General features: G+C 40.2%; 1 protein-coding gene across 3 annotated transcripts; it reads left to right on the top strand.

Moving 5' to 3' along the window:
• Window positions 1–158: 158 nt before the first annotated feature.
• On the top strand, window positions 159–13,421 carry LOC113029166 (copine-3-like). 3 transcript variants are annotated; one of them, XR_003273355.1, is made up of 17 exons: window positions 160–265; window positions 3,671–3,859; window positions 4,001–4,180; window positions 4,302–4,376; window positions 4,470–4,541; window positions 5,938–6,018; window positions 6,135–6,224; window positions 8,208–8,306; window positions 8,430–8,516; window positions 8,680–8,739; window positions 8,894–9,027; window positions 9,940–9,994; window positions 10,119–10,170; window positions 11,120–11,253; window positions 11,355–11,591; window positions 11,678–11,960; window positions 12,219–12,279. XR_003273355.1 is itself a non-coding variant. In XM_026179848.1 (16 exons), exons 2-16 carry the CDS (start codon window positions 3,701–3,703, stop codon window positions 12,360–12,362), a joined length of 1,659 nt encoding a protein of 552 aa, XP_026035633.1. In that variant the 5' UTR covers window positions 159–265; window positions 3,671–3,700; the 3' UTR covers window positions 12,363–13,421. The 3 variants fall into 3 exon arrangements, 2 of the variants coding, with proteins under 2 accessions (XP_026035633.1, XP_026035634.1); XM_026179848.1 differs by lacking the exon at window positions 11,678–11,960 and having other exon boundaries at window positions 159–265; window positions 12,219–13,421; XM_026179849.1 differs by having other exon boundaries at window positions 11,678–12,286.
• The last annotated feature ends 107 nt before the right edge of the window (window positions 13,422–13,528 follow it).

Raw genomic sequence — 13,528 nt, 5'->3', positions numbered from 1 at the left:
TTATAAGCTTTTGGGCTGACTTCGTAATGGCAAAAGTTGTGTCCTTGTTTATTATTTTTACAGTATATGTGTTTGTGTGTGAGTTTTATACCTTTTGGTCTCATGTAGTTCGTACAGTTGATTTGGGAGGTCGTGTTTGCGGTCGGTACGTGAAGTGAGCGCACTGGACTCCGCCCACCACCACCGAGCTAGCTGTGCTGTTGCTGCAGCAGCTGGAAACAAACCACAGCACCGCAGCAGTGTCGCTAGCAAGCAGGCTTACGAGGTAAGCTACCACCGCGCTAGTCTTGACATTTGCAATTGTTCAAGAGTTTAAGCGCTGCTGATGAATTCCCACAGAGTGTGTATATACTTTTTCTCGCGTCATGTGACTGTCGCTGATAATAAACCCATTCAACTTAACGACAGAGTTCGTAGGTGTGGCTTTTCGCGTGGTGTTTATGTGAACAGCCACAACCTTTCTGTGTTTCTTTAGAGAAGTTTTTAGGCAACTAAATCTAATATTGTAACGTTAATTAAGGTTTATTTACTATGTAATAATGTTTGGCAGTTGTCTCTGATGGATTGACTTCTTGTTCTATAATCTGGGAAATGTGTGTCAAACATATCTCGTGAATGATATCGAGACATTTTTAAGATAGAAAGGATATTTCTGTCACGAGATGGAAGCTTCAGCCTTTTTTTTGGCAAAGCAACTTTGGTAAATTCTTTATTTATCAGTGTAAAAGTCTCATTGACATTTAAAACGTCTTTTTCAAGAAAGGTCAGGCCAAGAAGGCAGCAGAAGTCCCAACAAATATACGCTGACAGTTATATAAAGATGTTTTAAGTGACCAAAAAGGATTAGTTTATTATATTGTAGAACACGGAGTATGAACAATAACACAAAGATAGTTGCAAAATACATGGAAACACGTGTTGAGGGGAGTATCGGCATAGATATTTTGATATAACGGATATGATTCATTCTCTATGCTGGTATTTCCCTGCTGGTCACGTCCTCCACTGCTTCATGGTGGTTGGTTTTTATGTAAATGATCAACCCAAATCCAAATGTAATATGTACATTAAAATACAATGTATAACATATCATGTATATAAAAGCATCTTCCACTAACTGTGCATTATTATTAGTACATCTGTAATTTCCAAATGGCTTTGAATGAGAACATTAACTAGAAAGCTAACAGATATTACACTAAAATACTAATCATGTGTTTTAATATAATGTAATAGATCAATAATATGGTGACTGATTATTTGGCTGACAAATAATCTGTGCAAAAGTCTTGAGTCATCACTGATTTCTTTATTTTTCGCTTCCAAGCAGCCACACATTTATGTAGGTTCTTGAGCAATCGTTCACCAGGCTTTCTCTTTGGACATTGACCACTCCTCAGTCCGGTCCTTGTACCTGACCATTTTCGCAGGAATGTTTTGTGTTTGTTAAGCCATTTAACACTGACCTGTGAACCATTCAAACAAAACAATAAAAAAGAAAGAAAGAAAGCATCTAAAACAGCCTTTAAAAAAAGAAAACAGCTGTGGCAAAACAGCAATACTGCGGTAGCTGGAGCGCCTGAAAAAATACCATGAAATCATGGAAATATACAATCATGACATAATGAAAACTTTCTGTAGTTAAAACAGGGAAATACAGATGTTAGAAAAAAGAGGTTTTTGACATTAAATATAGACTTTATTCTTCCTCAGTCAAACAGCAGCACTCATGCGATTGTTTTGCCCCTGAGCTCCAGGTGTTGTGCCAAAAAGAAATTGCCGCCCGCGGGAGCGCGCGAAGCTGCTTAAAGCTGTAGCGCCCAGATTACTTTATTTACTTTATTTATACTTAATTTTATTATGTGACTTTAAGGTAAAAATCTGGGGCTTTTATTGCATAATTAATGTAATAATATGTTATATCACCCATTTAAAATGAGATTTGTTTTACAATGACAAATCCTGTGGCTGAACATTTAATTCTGTTAACAAGTAGACAACATCAGAAAGCTTCTAACAATTTTACATAAAAAATAAAAGTCTGCTATTCAAATAGTTTTTTATGAGCCATAAAAACAAAACAATTAAAAAAAAAAAAAAAAACATCTAGCAGCTGAACCAAGGGTACCCTAAACTTACAGTCACACTGAACGTGACAGGTTCCCCCGGTACTGCAGACGCCTAAAGGTTTTTGGACACATGTAAACAGCAAAGTTATGTTTCAGTCTAGGTGCAGGTGACAGCAAGTACAGTTTATGTGCATTTAAACAATTACATTAGAAACCAGGAGGTTTAACCCCCCCCCAAAAAAACCTAGCCTTTAATTTGCATGTGTGTGTAGCTAGTCTGGCCTTCAACTCTATGTTGCTGCAATCGGCGTTGTGTGGTGTGAATTAAGTGTTTTAATTGAGTTGGTTGTTCCTTTGCCAGCTGAAGTGGGTTTATTCCGCCAAAGCTGTTTACATAAAACAGAAACTTCTCCATGCACATCGTCAAGAGAGAGGGAAGAGCAGCAGAGAAAACAACTGGCTGCAGATGGCTGCCCCTCCTCGAGCTAGGTTCTTCTGGAGATTTCTTCCAGTTAAAAGGAAGTTTTTCCTTCCCACTGTCACCAAAGCCCTTACTCATTGGGAGTCATATGATTGGGGTTTTCTCTCTGCTTTGTATTAGTAAAGGGTCTTTACCTTACAATAGTGCCTTGAGGCAACTGTTGTTGTGATTTGGTGCTTTATAAATAAATAAAATTTAAGTGAATTGACTTGAATGAGAAACCACCTGCACGCTCGCACAGCAACTGTCTAAATTATAAAACAATAAAAATAAAAAACCAGAGGAGGTCAGGAGAGAGGTGTGTGTTTATAGCCATGGATAAAATATTGTGGATGTATTGGAGATTTTCTCAAAATCAATGGAATTATGAATGCAGAAGAGGATTTTGATCCACCTTACCTGTAGCATCTGTAAAGCGTCTGATTGGCAGTGGCTTCATTTTTCAGCCTGAAAATAATCCCAAACACACTGCCAAATAACTAAAAACATACCCGGGTAAAAAACACACACACAAAGGAACCATATCAGTCATGGATTGGCCTCCGCCTGTTAGATTTGAACATAATAATAATAATAATAATAATAATGGATTGGATTTATATAGCGCTTTTCAAGGCACCCAAAGCGCTTTACAATACCACTATTCATTCACTCTCACATTCACACACTGGTGGAGGCAGCTACAGTTGTAGCCACAGCTGCCCTGGGGCAGACTGACAGAAGCGAGGCTGCCATATCACGCCATCGGCCCCTCTGGTGATGGCCAGAGGGGCCGATGGAAGCAGTTGGGATCATCTCAACAAAGAACAGAACAAAAGGAGACAAAATCGGAGAAAAGCTTTAAAAGTCCTGCCTGGAAAGCCTGGAGAATTGTTCCTGAAGATCACAGAAATTACTATAGAGCTTGCCTAAGAGAGTTCTGGCTCCATTGAGGCATAAAGGCAGTAATTCCAGACACTGACTTCCAAGTTCACTTGAATTTATGTATCTTTGCATCTTTCAGTAAATTGCTGCACCTATTTTAAATGAAACGTTTAAGGGGGGCACAAGACTTTTGCACAATACTGTATTCTATGTTCTCCATGTTCATTTTCTGTTTACCCACATTTATGGTTATCAGCTCTTGTGAGTTGAGCGTTTCCGGGCTGCGATGGCGGCAGTTGGAGTCCAGCAGACGAGGGTCGCAGACTGTGTGACCAAGGTGTCGCTGAGCATCTCCTGTGACCATCTGCTCGACATGGATGCATTCTCAAAGTCCGACCCTCTATGCGTGCTTTTCATGAACTCCTCTGGAAACCACTGGTTTGAGGTAAGTAGGTTTTTGTTGTGTGGATTTGAAAGGCCTTACTCTTAAAAAAATTAGAGTTATCAATTTCCAGTTTTAGGGCAACAGCTCAACTTTAAAAGTTCCTAAAAGAAAATCCCTGACTGTGAAACGTGTTTGTGTTAGGTTGGTCGCACGGAGAAAATCGAGAACTGCCTCAGTCCCAAGTTTTCCAAGCCTATTGTCCTCGACTACTACTTTGAGATGGTGCAGAAGTTGAGGTTTGAAGTGCACGATATTGATACTGAAAACTGCAGTCTGCAAGAGGCTGACTTCCTGGGACAGCTGGAGTGTACCTTGGGACAGGTTTGCCATCTTTGATTTTCATTACAAGCCATTTGTCTATATATATACTGAAAGAGCTATAAGTGGTGGGAAGTGGTATTGGCGTTGTTTAGTGATGACTAAGATGTGTCTTTCTGTTCAGATCGTGTCCTCAAGAAAACTAACAAAACCACTTGTTAAGAAGGACAAGATGCCTGCAGGAAAGGGAACCATTACTGTGAGTTTCTTTGAGTGAGGGACGCAGTGATTTGGTGAAATCTGAGTGAACTTATTTCACATTTTTAATGCAAAACTGCTTCTTGCTCTCTAGATATGTGCAGAAGAAATGACTGACAACAGAGTGGTGGCATTTGAAGTCGCAGCAAGAAAACTGGACAAGAAGGTGTCTTAGACTAGAAGGAATTATGTTCCTGTAATCAGAAATCTTTACGCGGATGATTTGACTGAAGTTACTGACTCTTACTGGTCACAGTTTATGATTAGAAAAACATTTAACACCACTCATCAAAAGTTTGTGCCACTTTGAAAGGTTTTTTTTTATATTTAAAGAAAAGCACTTGAACTGATTAAAATTGTTTTGGGTGAGAATCAGTGGTCGTAGGCACACATTTGCAGTGTTTCCAATGAAAAGCTTTGTTTCAGTGACACATTTTTTGGATTACACAACCAACAATTTAGTTAGTTAAGAGTTGAAATCATAGCAATTGGGAAGTTGAATTCATAGGGAAGCATGTACCAGTTTCCTCACAAACCACCATAATCTGTTGTACTGGGAAACTTTTCATGAAGCTGCAAGTGTATTGTGTTAAAAGGCCAGAAAATTAGCCAGACTGTTCTTCCTTTTAAAACAAGGATTGCCACTCCATGCAGGCATTTCTCAATGATTTCACACAGTGGTGAGAGTTTGCAGAGAACAATGCTCTTCCCAGAATAGAAGGACAGATATGGTAAATGGACTGATTCTTATATAGCACTTTTCTACTCACCCAGAGCACTCAAAGTGCTTTATACAACATGCCACATTCACCTCCAACCATCCTTTGAAGTGCTTTCTATTCATACTGTGACAGATGCATCAGAGAGCAACTTAGAATTAGTATCTTGCCCCTAGATGCATCACAGAGGGGGAGACAGGGATCGAACCACCAACCTTCCCACCAGCACATGACCTCATGAGCTACAGTCACCCTAGAATAGGAACCAGAGTACAATTTAGCAAGTGGGGGGAAAAGAGACCTTACAGATCGTCGGTCGGCCTCTGGATTCTGAGAGACAGATTGTCCGGGTTCAGATGTGTTTGATCCGTTAGGTGTGCATTAGGTAACACAATGTGCACCTACAGAATGTGGATCTTTTCAAAATGATTTTTGATGAATGTCTCCGTTAACCTTTAATTGTCACTGATAGCATTTCTGATCAATTCAAAGTTCTATTAAATGCAAAAATACAAATGTCTTTCTTTCCCAAACGAAGACATTTCCACGTGAAGCCAAACTTTTTAAGTGTCAGGGATGTGACAGCTAAGATTATTGAATCTGAAAATTCTCTGAAATGTGATTGGACAACTCGAGCTGTGCCTGTTTAGTAAGTTTAGTTTAGTAATGACTCTTGGACACAGTTAGCTGGACGTAACTCCAGGTGAAAAAGGGTAAAGGCAGCTGATGAGCAGTGATCGATATCGTGTTATGGTGGTATAAAACATGTCATCACTTTATCCTCACTTTAGAATTTACAGTGTAATCTGTGTTTGCCTGCTTTTTCCTCCCTTTTATCTCCAGGATTTTTTTGGCAAATCCGACCCTTTCTTGGAATTCTACAAGCAGACAGAAACTGGATGGCAGCTGGCTCACAGGACAGAGGTAAACCTGCACTCATTGTGTTTGAGGCTTTCTGGCGCACGGGGAAAAGTGTTTTACGTTTGTACAGTTACATCTCCCAACAGAGGAAGTCTTTCTGTATCTGTGTTGTTGTGCAGGTGGTGAAAAATAACCTAAATCCTGTTTGGAGACCATTCCAAATCCCAATTCAGTCACTTTGCGCAGGCGATGTTGAGAAACCTATCAAGGTACGCACACTCATACACACATAAAGTATGCTGGTTTCTTTTTTTCCTAACTGTCTGCAGAGCTGAATGATGTGAAGCAGCCAGTAAAACTGGAAAGTTGTTATGCACTAATTGTGAAATTCTGGAGTGGTGCTGATGTTTAAAACACCACACTGGCTGATAGCCAGTGTAGCAGGGAGACAACATAGGCATCGTTAGAAAGTTTTTTGTTTTTTTTTTACACATATATCCTAAGAACAAACATTATGACTACTGAAGCTTTTATCTTCACCGTTTTTCATCTCGAAAGATTTGAACCGTAAACGTCCTCTGTTGTCTCCCTCTTGCATAACTTGCATATCCTTGATCTTACTGCCACTAAAGATTTGTTGTGAGTATTCGTTTATGTTGTTTCCATCCTCTAACTCTTATTAAGGCAAACTTATCAGGAAGAGATGCTTTCCAGTCAGCAGTACACGTGAGGTAACTGTCGACAGTGTCAACATGGAATGCTGTTAATGTGAAGGATGCAGGGTCTGTGACAGGACCGGCTCAAGTCCTGGATGCATCTACATCTATCTTAAAGGAACGCACACTTTCAAGGAGTTTGGCCCATTGGTTAAATTTACCTGATCGTTTACTGACACAGTCTGGGAGCGCCTTTAATCAAATGTAATTAACAACACTTTATGTCCAAAAATGATCTCTGATTACAAAAACAGCTGACAAAAGCATCTTAATATTCCTGTTAAACAGGATATGAAGCTTATTTATGAAGTTTACTGGTGATTGTATTTGGTGGCTCCACACTATATCCCATTTTGATCCTGGGAGGAGACACAAAGCCGTTGAGGGTTGTGTCAGGAAGAGCAAAAAATTTGCCAAATCAAACATACAGAGCTATCTGCTGTGGCGACCCCTGTGAATAAGGGAGAAGCTCAAAGTAGCCCACTGATTCTATTTAATTTGATATAAAGGTTTAGGTAAGCTAACCAAGGGGTCAGTTTTCCAAATGGGACAAGTTTTCCATTAAGATGGATCCATTGTTTTACTTACCCATTAGCTTTCATAGCTGTTGAAGAGTCACCAGTGTGAAATTAGTTGTAAAGAGGAATACGGTGCTGCATAACAATCCTTGCGATCGCTTTGGTTGCTAGCGGGTTGCTGCAGTTGCCACTTCACTGAATGGAAGATGCAGATGTGTCTGCAAACACAAGCTATTCTCTAAACGGCAGTGGAATATGCAAACTGGAAACAGGGACTGTTCACCTTCAAAGTGAAAGTTGTGCCGATTGAAGAGTGTCAGTGCAGTGCTAAAGCACAACGTTAGCTTTGGGAGTGACAATCCGCGTTTCCTTTTTCAAATGTTCAATGAAGCTTTTTCAAGTTTCACTACAGATTGGAGAACAAATAGCACGTGTTTGCAGACAAATTTGCATCTTCCACACCAACTGCTTGCCACAGACGGGGAGGTTTTTGGTGTAGCTCCATCTTTGCAACTGATTTTACGTAGCGACATCCAGCAACCTTCAGTAACCACTTGCCACCCGGTCTGGGAATTTAGATTTTTCCTAGTCAACAGAGGTTACTGAGGGGTCACCGACAGACTGGTTTATAGGCCCGTGTGACTGAGGCCTAAGATGTCCATGCTGTGTATGGAGCTGTTTGTGTTTTCTGTGTTCTCTCAATGCCGAAAGTGTTACAGAATCTACTGTGTGTGACTGTGAGCAGGTCCTGCAATCGCTCTAAAGGAGGAACTCTGTCACCCCATTTGCCAGCTTAGATGGCCTCTGTGTGTGTGTGTGTGTGTGTGTGTGTGTGTGTGTGTGTGTGTGTGTGTTTTTCTGGTTGACGTTTTAGTATCATGAAGTCGCCTTACATTTGAAGCTTCACACCCACCATGCTTTTGCCTCACCTACTTTGATTTCCAAGCGCCGCTGATCATTTCGGTGCAAAATTTGGTGATTCCAAGTCTCACCTCTCCTCGCTGTCTCTGTTCGCTAGATTGACTGTTATGACCACAACAACAGTGGCGATCACGACTTCATTGGAACATTTCAGACCTCGCTCAGTCAAATCCAGCAGGCAACAGAAACATTTGCGGTGAGTTCATGTGTGTGTGTGTGTGTGTGTGTGTGTTTGCCAGTTTGAACATTTTGCTTAAGAGTAAGCAGAGGGGGGGAAGTACATCCTGACACCTGTATGCTGTGTTTCTCTTCTTCACAGGCGGAATTTGATTGCATCAACAGCAAAAAAAAAGAGAAGAAGAAAGGATATAAAAACTCTGGCATCATCGTCATAAAAAAAAGCAAGGTACTCTGGTTTTAGATGTTTTTAATATGTGTTTGATATGTTTTCTTATGTTTTTAGATATATCATTCGTCCTGTTGTTTATCTGCTGGAGCACAAAACACAACATGTTTACCCTTCTTAATAGATAAGTACTACTGCACAGTAACTCTTGTGGTGTTTACAGATAGTGAGGCAGTACACGTTTCTGGATTACATAATGGGAGGCTGTCAGATTAACTTCACTGTGAGTTTCACATTTATTTGTTAATCCGAATCCTTCCAGTTATCATTTGGAGACACACCTGAAATATTTAACTGACGTTGACATTTTATGATTCATTCATAATTAACTGACGTTTATTAAAAAAATGCAACACATCCCTCTGGGGGCGGCGCAGATTGCAATTGACTTCACAGGCTCCAATGGGGATCCCAAATTCCCCCAGTCACTCCACTACATCAACCCTCAGGGCTACAATGAGTACCTGGCAGCCATCTGGGCAGTTGGTAATGTCATCCAGGACTACGACAGGTAAATACATACATAAAGGATTATGCAGGTGCAGAAAGTAAGTCTGTTTTCCTTCATTCAGAAAAATTATAAGTCAGACCGATTTAAAAACAAGCTCCACCGTAACTTTTTCTTTTCTAGTCTTAAAGGTTTCTGTGCACTTCATCAGTTCATCTGCAGTAATTTCAATGCAATTTAACATGTCGTTTGTAAGTCTTAATATGCACCTCGCCTTTGGCAAACTCACAATCATTCTTACAAGCCTTGAAAGACCTAATATATCACAGTACTAGTTGCCCACATTCAACAAGTTTCAAATAATGAGGTCAGTGTGTGGGCATGTAATCCCTTGTGAGCCAAAAGCTCCAGCTTCAGACTGTTTTACTCGTGGCTGTGTGAACACTACCAACTCAGCACAGGAACCCACCTTCCTCCTGTTCAAGTTAATGAGAGAGTCAGTCAGGAGAAAGGTGGCTCAAACAGAGGGGAGGGGGCTAGCAGCAAAGGTGGCCCATGGTGAATATGCTGCTGGGAATGAATATAATAGATCTCTGCTCTCACCATGATAGTAGCAGCAAAATACTAATAATCTGACCAGTACTTATCTGTTATTTTGAGCGTTCATTACTAATGCATGGATAACCGAATTCCCAGCAAACCACTTAATGCAGCATGTCAGCTGACAGGCATTAAGCCAGAGCACCAGCTTATCATCCTGATATTCACTAGTTTTCTTGCACTACAGGAAAATAAATGATTAACAAAGTGAAAACATAACAGCGTGAGAAGCAAGGCCAGGATGTCTTGTTTAAATAGAACCATGAAGAACATTAATGTAAAGAGTCTGACGAAAAGACTTAATTTTAAATGTTCACTGGTCTTTACAAACTGACATTAACAGTCTTTATTTTTGTATTGCTTCCTTTTGCACAGTGATAAGATGTTCCCTGCTTTTGGTTTTGGAGCACAGATTCCTCCTGCATGGCAGGTGATTGTTGCACTTTTGATGTTTGCGTACATGTGACACGCGGCAGAAAGATTGTTTGTGTTGTAGGTAAGTGTAAGCCATTGCAGATACGATCATTTGGGATCTGGGTTGTTTATGTGTGCAGGTCAACCACGAGTTTCCCATCAACTTCAACCCATCCAATCCATTCTGTGCAGGTAATAACAGACTGAATGTAATGTGAGATTTGTATAAACATTAGCAGTTATTTAGCACAGTGGAGGTCAGTCTATGTTCAGATTTGCCAGTGTGCAGAACAGCTGCAACACGGGGAAAACAATTATATGTTTTACACTAAATAAGAGATATTTTAATTTTAACATATTAGTAGATTTATTTTTGCATCTTGTTCTTCTCATAATTTAATTTCTATGTTGTGACCTATTGCTTAATAAACATGGACGTACCTTTGGGTATAAAATTCAATTCAATACAGTTTTATGTATACAGTGCCAAATCACAACAACAGTTGCCTTAAGGTGCTTTGTATTGTAAGGTAAAGACCCTGCAGTGTTAGAGAGAAAAGTCCAACAATCAGATGACCCTCTTTTGAGCAAGCACTTGGCGACAGTGGGAAGGAAAAACTCCCTTTTAACAGGAAGAAACCTCCAGCAGAACCAGGCTCAGTGAGTGGTAGTGATCTGCCCTGAGCAGCTGGGGCTGAGGGGAAGAAGACGAAGATGAATTATAACTAATAATTAAATGCAGAGTGGTGAATTAACACATGGAGAGTCTAAAGAGGTGCGTGAAGAAGAAACACAGTGCATCATGGGAAGCCCTCAGTGGCCTGTTCCAGTGTAAATAAGGGAGGATTCAGGTTCACCTGATCCAGCTGTAACTTTATTAAAAGACATCATTTTAAGGCTGATTTTAAAAGAAGAAAGGTTTTCTGTCTCCTGAATCCAAACTGGGAGCTGTTTGCACATAAAACAGACCTGAAAGCTGAAGGCTCTGCCTCCTGTTCTACTTTTAAATATCCTAGAAACCACAACTACAGTAAACCTGCAGTCTGAGCAACGTGCTTTAGTGCGGTGATACGGTACATTTCATCCACCTTCATGTAACTGTGACCCATGACTTTATGATGGTTTTTTGTGTGTGTTTCAGGTGTAGAGGGTGTGGTTGCTGCCTACCAGCAGTGTCTGCCTCAGGTGAAGCTTTACGGCCCAACAAACTTTTCCCCAATCATCAACCACGTCGCCCAATTTGGAAGACAGGCGCTGCAGCAGCAAACTGCATCTGTGAGTCACAGAAAGTTTGGAATCAATCAAAGCAGTCCTAATGTCAACTGACTGCTCCACTCTGCTGCTTTTTTTGTTCCTGTTGTCCTGATGATTCACAGCAATACTTTGTTCTCCTGATCATCACTGATGGAGTAATCACGGACATGGACGAGACGCGCAACGCCATCGTCAACGCCTCTCGTCTGCCCATGTCTATCATCATCGTCGGGGTCGGAGGGGCGGACTTCAGTGCCATGGAGTTCCTGGATGGAGACGATGGAGTTTTGCGTTCGACAACAGGAGAGAACGCCATGCGGGACATCGTGCAGTTTGTGCCATTCCGGAAGTTCCAAAATGTAAGCCGTGGCAAGCTATAAAGCACACTCTTTGTCCAGATGCACCAACACCACCAACATTTGAATGTTTGCACATCTTATTTCAGGCGGGCAGTGCAGCCCTTGCACAAAGTGTACTGGCAGAGTTGCCTGACCAACTGGCCTCCTTCTTCAAGTTATTTGAGCTGAAGCCCCCCACTGAACCGAGTCCTACCTAAAATGTGCAGGAGTACCCCAACCAACACGCTGATCGTGCCCCTCATCCTTCCCTTCATTTGATCCAAGCTGCAATCAGGATTTATAAATATCATAGTAACCTTGCTTTTTCAAGGTTATGTCATGCCTTGATTGTTCACAGTACGTGGTGCATTAAGTCATCATATACTGTAGGTTTGTATGAGCACAAAACGGTAACTTAATGATGCACGACTCTGTCGAAGCCATGTGAAGTTTTCTAGCTTTTCTAGTTCTGGTTTTATTGGCTGTAAGAACATGTGACTAGCTTAAACTTTAAACACCTTCTCTTGGTGCTATGCTCAAATTACAGCTGCAGCTCTGCAATCTCCCTGCTTTCTTTTCTAACTGCATGTTTCTGTGTGTGTGTTTGGCACACTTTCACTGTTGCTCTGTCTCTGCCCTTTGTCTCAGTGTCCTAAAGAACTGCTTGCTCAGAGCGTCCTGGCAGAAATCCCAGATCAGGTGTCTGGCTTCTTCAACACCTTCAATTTGAAGCCGCTTGAGAGCTGCACACCTACTTCTGACCTCTCAGCATCTGCGCCACCCCTTCTGTGATTTATTCTGAAAACTATCTTTCCTTCTTAATGTCTTACCTACAAATGTCTTGTGATTCCTCACCTGGAATTTTTTAGGAAAACTTCCTGCAGCTACAGGGTAAAGCCATACTGCATTAATGTTATCAAAGATTTCCTAATATTTGCTAATATGTGGAAATTTATGTCAGTTATGTGCCAGATATAAATGTTGCTTTTATTTTATTACCTTTATTAAAGGATTTATTGTAATTGTGTTGTATTGGGTGAGTTGTTGACTGTTAGTCACATGACAGGGCCTGGAGTATTTAACTGGGTACTCCAAGTTTGTGCTGATATCATCTCCTCTGTATTACAGCCATAACTTCTTTGTTGGTTTTCACATTTCATGTTGTAATGGAAAATATACATTTCAGTTTAATACATTTCAATTTAATATTTCCAGCAGATTTCAGGTGTGATGCAGTAAGTTTTACAAAATGAATCCATATGTACTGATCCCGATGTTCAAAATAATACATTTGTTGTTCTGTTTTTATAGACTTTTTTACAGTTATGTGATTTTGATTAAAAATACTAAATGTGCTTGCATGTCTTAACCAAAAAGAATCAAAGTGATTAAGAAAATCCTTTTTTTACACAGTGTACTTTTTTGATTTTTACTTTGTCTTAAGAGGAAGTAGCAAAAAATGTACTTCAACATTTATTAAATCCCCCGATACATTTCCCTTGGTGTATGTGTAAATTCATTGTTGATATTTGGAGCTGTTTACACTGATGACTGTGGCGTTGCCTTATGCACTATACATGTCTTTGTAATGGACGCTAACTTTGTCAGTATTTTACTTTGATATAAAACACAGTGGAAGGAAAAATACCAGGAGTTATCCTTCTGCATTCTTGTCATGGTGAAAAATACTGCAACAGCCAGTTTCGCATGTTGTTCTTTGTGTCTGTGTGTAACCCAGTTCAAGAAATATTTCTTAGCTTTACAGGTGAGACTTCAACTCACTGGTGCAACTAAAGCAAAATCTCTTCCCTGTCAGTTTTGGTATAAATCTATATTTTTAAAAAAAATGAATTTTTGGTGGGTTTTTTTTATTCAATGCTATTTATATTCCTTATTATTCTGTTTTATTTTCTCTTTATATATATTTTTGCAGGTAATACAATAAAAGTAACAATAAT

This window comes from Astatotilapia calliptera, chromosome 9, assembly GCF_900246225.1.
Source record: "Astatotilapia calliptera chromosome 9, fAstCal1.2, whole genome shotgun sequence".
In the NCBI taxonomy this organism is placed as follows: domain Eukaryota; kingdom Metazoa; phylum Chordata; class Actinopteri; order Cichliformes; family Cichlidae; genus Astatotilapia; species Astatotilapia calliptera.
This window is presented reverse-complemented; position numbering and strand designations above follow the sequence as displayed.

Coding starts and splice junctions, on each gene's coding strand:
- LOC113029166 (XM_026179848.1), top strand. CDS start 3,701: ATGGCGGCAGTTGGAGTCCAGCAGACGAGGGTCGCAGACTGTGTGACC. Junction 8,740..8,893: donor GCTGTCAGATTAACTTCACT/GTGAGTTTCACA, acceptor GGGGCGGCGCAG/ATTGCAATTGACTTCACAGG. Junction 11,592..12,218: donor CATTCCGGAAGTTCCAAAAT/GTAAGCCGTGGC, acceptor CCTTTGTCTCAG/TGTCCTAAAGAACTGCTTGC.